The following is an 8778-nucleotide window of genomic DNA, read 5'->3' as shown; positions in this document are numbered from 1 at the left end:
GATATAGTGAGGGAAAAAGTAAAACAGCTCTAATGATCTGATGCAGGCAGTTTTTGCTAAAAATTCAACATGGAGCACTGACACAGAAACTGATGATCTTGAAGAGGGCTCATGGCCTGGAGACAAACATGATTGTACAAAACCAATAATTTTTTTTCCCTTTACTATTACCACTTTATTAACATGTGCTTCATCTGGAATTGAATGACTCAAATATTAAAATGCACTAATTCACTTCATCATTCATTTTGGGCTTTCCTTCAGAGTCTAGATGTGTTTTCGTAAGCATTTAATTTTCCTCTTATTTCATTAACCTGAAACTTGGGATGTGTTGTGATTAGTTTACAGAAAGTTTACATATATATATATATATATATGGTCTTTCACTGACCTAACTTTTTACAGTTAAAGAGTGTGGAAAAATAAACCTGTTTATTTTTATACACAAAGGAAAGCAGCTACAGGAATTTCTAAATTTTCTATGGACATTTATGATTTTTGAGGGGAAAAGGGACAGGGTAGCAGTAATATAAACCAGAAAAGAATAGACCAAAAAGTATTGTAAACAGGCCAGTTCCTGGAAATTTTTCTGGATTTCCAGGTCTTAAATGAGTATGGAAATTACAGAGGAGATTTATAATGGTGGAAACATGATACGGAGTTAGAAAGGAGGAAATGCATTGGATTAGAAAACAGAAGATTCCAGTTCCTAATCTAGTTCTGTTACTAGTTTGCATTGTGACCCTTTGGAATGTCACCCAACATTCTAAGATCCGCTTTCTTTATCTCTACAGCAGGTAAATGAAACTCATCCTTAAGCTTCTTTATAGCACTTGTGGAGAAAAAAGCTGGTCTTTCCACGTAGGGTTACATTTCTAACACTGATTACAATTTAAAAATGAATTTTGCAAAACTAGCCAAGAATTGCAACAGCACCCTGAAGACCTAGTTAAGGGCATTTGGAAGCTAGCAGATTAAGGTTCTAGGCCCGCTTTGACACAATTGATGACTTCTGGCAATTTTGTGCATTTCTGTAAGGACTAGGTTCATTTTCCACATGGCCAATTGGGCTAGATGACCCCTGAGTTTTTATTCCATAAAAGCACTGGTTTTTCTCTTTGCTCTAAGTAAATAACTTAGAGAAATAATCTGAGTCCCTCCGTATACAGTTTTAGTTTCCAAAGTATTTTCATGAGGAGTTTTGACAGGGATGAACCAGAAGGAAAAAATATACCAGCACTTTTCACGGGAATTATTCTGAAAAAGATGTGTCTCATTTGAATGATGATTTATCAGGCTTTAGGAAAACTAAACATAAATTTAAAATCTTAGGTAGTTATTTTCTATAGACCTTCATCTATTAAGAGGAGGTAAAGTATGGGGGAAAAAAAGGATTGGGATAGGTAGCTCATACTGATAAAATGAAGAATTAAAATGATAATTAAGTATTTACATATTCCTGACCAATATGACATGAATTATGAGTGAACCATAAAGACAAAGAGTTTTAACAACCATTTATCTTTTCCTTTTAAAATGTGAAGCACAGACATGAAAGGACTAGAAATACTTTATTTGATGGTACCATAAGAACAGATGAGAGTTTAGTAATATTTTCCATGTGCTATTTTCATTATAACTTTAAGCAGAGAAACCGTAACAAGTATTATTTATACTGTTTACACCATAATTGGTTTGTGTTATTCTTATTACAATAAATTATCCTACTTTATTTTCTTATCAAATAGTTTTCATAATGATAATGAAAGAAACAATAATACAATGTAGAAAAGCACTCAGAGGGAAAAGCATTGCCACATCCACAAGAATTATTTCTGAAATTAATTTTGATGTCACATTTTTGTCAGTCACATATTTTGTCAGTCTCTACAGTATGTCTGTGAGATATAAGGTTTTTTGTCTTGAAATCCCTATTTTACACAACGGGAAACAAGCACAGTACATTTAGCAAATTTCCAAGCCACACGTGTCAAGATAGCACTGGAAAAAGAATTTATATTCACTATTTTTCTTTTACTGTCCAATGCCTAACACAGTGCCCTAGAAAGAGTAAATGTTCATTAGCTATTGAATGGATAAGCCATCCTTTTCTATGAAATTGAAAAAAAAATTAGGATATTTACTCTTTATTCCTTTAGTCATTAAGTTGGACAACTGGAGGAGCAGTTGAGCAGTAAACTTAATCCACTGTCCTACCCATAAGTTTTCATCGCTACATGAAGAGACTTTGCAAGTTGATAGCATCTGGTCAGTACTCAAGTTACACACCTCCAGGGCCCCCTAAGGAGTGTCATTAGTCTTGGTTCATAGTACCATTGGCTTTTGTGGTGTGAGTTAGGTCCATCAGCCTGCAACTGAGACAAACTTTTCACAAAAGTCCATTATTAATCAACATGTTACTGATGCTCTAGCCTAATGATATTTCAGCAAAACAGCATTTGACATCTTGGACCTAAAGAACTTAGTTGGCAGTCCTTGAAAATAAATCACTTGGCTAGTATCAGCTCTGGCTTTTACAGACTTTACTGAAGACAATTATAAAGCCAGTAAGAAAACTCACTTTATTTCCTGAGTTAATTTGTCATAGCTGAATTGCAACTGTAAACACAATAAAGGTTACAGTGGCATGACTTTTAGCGTTGATAGAAAAATGTGGTAAAAATAACCACACGTTTATATCACTGGAAGCAAAGGATGGCACAACTATAATAGTCATTCCCAGTGATGCATTGTATCAAGTAAGTTAAAGATTGTCCTCCATTTTATTGACACTGGTAACCAATTACGTAAAAAACAAATAAGACATCTCATGAAGCACTTATGCTTAAAATGTATTCCTTCAACTTTGATGACATTCACATTTTTACATTTCGAGGAATAAAACCTGTTTAAATCCATAAAATGATCCTATTAAAGTAAAATGAAAATATTCTTGCATCTGTCACTCAAATTTAGTGATTGATCTAAAATTCCACCAGGTGACATTTTCATTAGGGCAGAGTCTGGAAAAAACTGAATATTCTACCTCTCATTTGTTTACATTTAAACAAATGATTCACCAGACTTGCCTAATTGGATGGTGTATTTCCGCAGGAGTGAATGTCCTAATTGTACTTCAAGACAAATCTTAGAGACAAGATTCATCAGACATTTCTACTCCATCTTACCATGTCTAAAGTTCAGAGATATTTTGAGCTCTAAGAGAACATCACAAAGAACTTATAGCATTCTTTGGTGCAACTGTTACCCCTTTTTAGAGCATAGTCACAGCTAAAATTCAGATAGAAATAAAATTAAACTATTACACATCAACTTACTGGGTAAGTTGAGTTTACCTACTACATGATGGAAAAAACAGCCTATGCTAGTATACCCTTTCAACTTAAAGCATGGTCTTATTTTCACTTAAAAGTAAATATCTAACTGAAGCCAGGAACTTCATTTTGTAATTGTGTCAATTATGTTTAAAAGACCATTATTAAGCAAACTTTAAATTAATTTGTGAACACCCTACAGTGAATGGAAGTTTAAAAAATATAAGCACCCACACCCAGCAACAAATGACAAATTCTTGTGCTCCAGACCCTCCCGTTTGTCTGCTTATTATTCAATCCCTTTGCTCACCCTTTCTTTCTACACCAGGCAGAAAAGTAAAATATTTTCAAAGAAATTCTCTGGACTATATGATTTCAATTGCCTGTGCCACTGTGGGCAAATGGAAGATCCTATTTTCAAAGTCTTAAAGCACTTGTAGGGGCTGTGCATGTGTCTCTTATTGCCCTTGTTGCTTCTGTCCTGGAGAACTTGGTTGACCAGAGCTCTCCCCAGGGCGGTGTGCAGGAGTGACAGGAAACTGAAATCCATAGCCATTGTATCCATCCAAGTAGACACACTGGAAGAAGCTGATGGGGCCTAAGGAACAGAGCATGATGATTTGTTAAAACAAGCAGAATGTGTGTCAGGAATGGAAGTAGAGCACAGCGAGGCAGTATAGTACAATGCATAGGGACATGCATTTGGCAGCCAGATAGCCTTGGCAATGACCAGCAAGTTCCTCACAGGTAAAATCAAGACACAAAAATATCACAGAAAGGTTGTGGAAATTAAATCAGTTAATATAATGTGAAGCACTTGAAATCCTTCCTGGCACATGAGCCCTTAATAATGTGATAATAAAAGGGGCCTGGCATAGAAAGTCAAAGTGTTTAGCTTACAGGAATCTACTGGTGTGCACAGTATTCAGAAAAAAAAAAAAAACTGTTATGTAGAAACAAGTTTCAAAATATGAGCTTATCAGTATGTGAAGTAACTGATTTTCGTGTGTGTGTGTGTGTGTGTGTGTGTGTGTGTGTGAGAGAGAGAGAGAGAGAGAGAGAGAGAGAGAGAGAGAGAGAGAGAATAACACCACAGAGCCTGTGTCTCCTAAAGTCTTGAGGTTTTCCACTTGCCCTTACTCTGGAGGCAAGCACTTCCCTGAGATGGCAGCTCTTTAGGGCACTGCTTCCAGGTAGCAGCTCTGTTGTCAGAGCAGAGAGCAACACAGGGGATGAGTAAAAGCCCAGCGAGGCAGTGTGAACCCTGGATAAAGTGTGAGCTCTGGGCCCAGTGAGCTGGGGCTCTCAGGTAGCAGCTTGGTTAAGAGATGGTGAGTTTAGCCCCTCCTCACCATCACAGGTCCTTACTGACTCTTCAGTGTTGTCCACACTATCCATTTGCATTCTGCCAGCCAACCCCAGACTTTTGGCAGATGGCCAGGAAAGAGAATGACAACCACAGTAATGGTATGTGGAATATGAGGAAATTGGCCAAATCCACACAAGGCTATTGGCTTAGGAAGTAGAGTAAAGCAAAGCTTTCTGGGTAGAAAGAAGTTGAGGGAAGCAACAAGGGATTATTCTGAGTTCATCACCCATGATGTCAGCTGACTGTAATTATTGGGTTTTCAGTGATGGGGACAGTTTAGAGAAATCTTGAGTTTAGTTCTTTTCCTTTCCACTCTATATCAATAGAATTGTTTTCTATTTTGTTCTGGTGTCAAACAGAGGCATTACCACCACCCAGCCTCCATCCAAGGTTATGGGAGGGAGCCTGGGGGATGGACAGGCTACAGAGAAGGATGGCATTAAAGCTGAACCTGCATTAAGGAGGAATGGCAGCACCAGTATTGAGGAAAGAAGTCTGTCTATTGACAGGCTACTTCCAGCTGAAACTTCTCAGATGTGGGCATGTTTTGACATTTATTTTATTGATGTCAAATAGGTTATTAATGACTATCATCATAGCTGTTATCTTCAAATCTTATATAAAAGGCTGGTGAATATCAAACCATAGAATTGCTTCATGGTAAGATGAAAATAAAAAATATTGTTTTGCTATAATAAATCCCCCAGGGAACATAAAATATTCATCACTTTTTACTAAAATAATTAAATTGCTTTATTTACATATTTTTAATTAAATTTTAATTTTGAGATCATTGTAAAGTCACATGCAATTGTAACAGATAATGCAGGGAAAGCCCACGTATCCTTCACTTAGTTTTCCCCAATGGTAACATCTTTGCAAAACTGTACTATAATATCCCAGCCAGGAAACTGAAATTCATATCTACCTTATAATGTTTTAATATTTATTTATGAAATAAGAGATTTTAAGTGTTATGTTATATAGCCACAAATTGTTACCAATAGGTTAACAGTTGGGAAAGCATTGCTAGATAAGTCAGAAACATGCCAGATTGACTTTATGATTTTTGCAACAATATCTAAAAGTATTGTTAAGACTGCTTATTTCCCTATATTTCACACAACCTGATTCTATGAAGGGTTATAATGAGTATTTATTTCTCTTATCCATTGAAGAATTCCCAGCATCTAAACTCTGCTTAGAACATAGTAGGCATTTAATAGTTATTCAATGAATAAAATATTAATACAGAAAAAGGAGGTGTTTGTTATTGTAGAAGGCGTGTTTGTAATTTTCTTCAGAAATACATTTAAGAAACATTGCAGAACCCAGAGAATATTATTGACATCGGTTCCTCAGATAAATGCCTAGTCCTTGCTTTAAAAGCATTATGTGAAGGAAACTTCAGTTATACCTGCTTCAAAAATTGCTTCCTTTAGTCTGGCTAGCAATGACTTTTATGCATTTGTGAATCCAAGATGCATTGCTTTACCATATGAAGAAAAGTCTAATTTGGAAGTATTGGAATAACGAGAATCTTGGACACTGAATTTTCTAACTGCATGTGAATATTGATTGCATTCTAAAATCAACGATCTCAAAAATTGAATATTAAGAGCCTGGCACATATCAAGAAAAATCAAAAAGAACTTTCAATCTTAGAAGTGAGTTTCTAAGTAGCTGCATTACTGAGACCTATTTCTAATTTTTATTTCAGGTTTGATATAAAAATTTCCAGCATATCACTTCAGCTGTCTTTTTATAAAGAAGACAGTAACACACATTTAAGCATAGATTCAGAGTGCTCAGGATCAGAGCTGTGTAGAATGGTTTTCAATAAATGCCACTTCAGTCATTACTTTGTAATTCTTCCAAATACATGCCTCTTGCCTGACACAAAAAGTGAAGAACTTCTCCTTGAAATATAAGTGACCCACTTTAATGTCATTCTTCATGTCTGTACTAAAAATCGTTTTCTTCAAATACTGGTCTTCTTAAGAGAGTCTAAAGTTTCAATTTATATGTACCACCTTGAATGTAGAAAGCCTTACTAGTCTTAAAAAAAAAAAAAAAAAAACTCACTTTTTTGCTTCTTTGTAGAAGACACATCTTCAGCTTCATCTATTGGATAGAAAACATGAAAGTAAATAACTTGTACTTTCACAGCAATTATACAACTATGTAGGGAACTGAAAAATGTCTAAAAAGGCACACACTATAAAGAAAAGCTAATTACCCTCTGTATAATATAATCTAGAGTCTTAATCAGATTCTGTTCAAACTTTCACTATAAAATTTAGAGACAAGAGCCAGTAATAGAAGAGGAGGCAATGAAAGAAAATAATGGGAAATGCTACGTGCAATTGTTCAGGCAGAAACTGGGTTAATGGAGGGCTAGCTGACACCCATTGCTTTCTTAGATGAGGGCTTTGATGCTCAGAGTTAAAATATGGTAAGGAAGGAATCTACTATATAAAACAAACATTTTAGTTAAAAATAATTTTAAATTTGTGAGGGATATAAGTTTTAGTGATTATCCTCATCATGAAAGAGCAGCAAACCGGTGCTGCATCTTTTTCTTTTTTTCATGTGACTAAAGGATTCTTTCGCTGTTGTGATATGCACCATGTATTTATTTAATGATGGATAATTTGATGCAACTCGTTTGAACCCCTTACCTAGGTTAGAAGCTCTTAAGTGATGTCCATAGATAAATTTTTTTTGGAGTTTTCTGTAAAACTCTTAAATGTTAAGGTGTATTTGTGTGTGTTTCATTTAAGTTAGTATTTAGATTTCATCACATTCTAAGTGAGTTCAAGAACCTTCCTTCTCAAAGTGTGATCCACATACCAGGAGTTTCTGCATTCCTGGGATACTGACAATAACATAGTTCTTGGTCCCCCACCCTGAATTCTTTCATTTTAACAGCACTGCCAAATGATTTCTGTATAAAAATGTTTGAGAAGCTATGGTCTAGAAGTAAAAAACATGTTAAGTGTTATTGTTCTTAGTAATTCATTAAAAAAAAAAATCTAAGAGTTCCATCGTGGCTCAGTGGTTAATGGATCCTACTGGGAACCATGAGGTTGTGGGTTCCATCCTTGGCCTCGCTCAGTGGGGCTCTGATTAGACCCCTAGCCTGGGAACCTCCATATGCCTCAGGCGTGGGTGGCCCTAGAAAAGCAAAAAATAAACAAATAAAATTTTAAAAAATCTTTTAAAAGTATTCAAAAATACCTTAAAGACAAATGTAAATCATTTCATAAGAATCAGGAATATATGTCCTTGTGTCTTTTCTCAAGGTGCTATTTTATGCACTGTTAATTAGTTCCAGACACTGGCACAAAACTTATATTTTGATCATAAGAATACCTCTTAGGCAAACTCTTATTGTCCACAGGCAAGTTTGGAAGTAGAATAGAAAATATCTATCATATAACAAGCCAAATTAGGAAGACAGGAAACACTTCAGGAAAAAAAAATGCATTAAATTAAATTAGCTGAAAACCTTACAACACAGATGAAGAAATTTCACCCTGGAAATATTCACAAAAGATCATGTCTCTGGTTGTAGCAAATTTTTCTGAGGTTTGAGGTCCTTCCTTCCCTTCCTTCCTTCCATCCCTCCTTCCTTTCTCTATGCTATTATTGCTAGTTTAGGCAAGTTATCTCAATTTTTCTTAATAAACATTTTTCAATCTCTTACTGATTTGACCATTTATGTAGTCCTCTTGCTGACAAAAAAATCCCCTTAATACTCGGTGAAATGGTAATTTTGAAATATTACCATGTGTTTGTTGGCCAACCTCTTGTAAGCAGGTTGGCCAACAAACACATTTAATTAAGTAGTTATAAATAAATCAGTATCCAATTAGTGCTTCAATATATGGGGATATGTGTGTGTGTGTGTGTGTGTGTGTGTGTGTGTTTATTTTTCAAATTGTACAAAAGCTCTTTGTTTAAAAATAAGTCTACTATCTGAACATTGTTTAGGTAAAGCTGATAACCAGATCAAGAATAGTTAAGACAGACAGACAAAAATATTAACAGCATTAAGAGAAACTCACAGTG

The 8778-nt window shown here is 35.3% G+C and overlaps 1 protein-coding gene across 1 annotated transcript in view; it reads right to left on the bottom strand.

The window, feature by feature from the left end:
* Positions 1553–8778, bottom strand: part of TRDN (triadin) — a 386702-nt gene continuing 379476 nt past the window's right edge. Inside the window, exons 40-41 of the mRNA XM_021088731.1 lie at positions 6790–6828; positions 1553–3933 (exon numbers count right to left, since the gene is read on the bottom strand). Coding sequence (XP_020944390.1) covers positions 3794–3933; positions 6790–6828 — 179 coding nt within the window. The 3' untranslated portion in view covers positions 1553–3793. The remainder of the gene's footprint in view (positions 3934–6789; positions 6829–8778) is intronic.

This window comes from Sus scrofa, chromosome 1 (genome assembly GCF_000003025.6).
Source record: "Sus scrofa isolate TJ Tabasco breed Duroc chromosome 1, Sscrofa11.1, whole genome shotgun sequence".
In the NCBI taxonomy this organism is placed as follows: domain Eukaryota; kingdom Metazoa; phylum Chordata; class Mammalia; order Artiodactyla; family Suidae; genus Sus; species Sus scrofa.
Note: the sequence above shows the minus strand (reverse complement) of the source record. Positions and strands in the feature narration are given on the sequence as shown.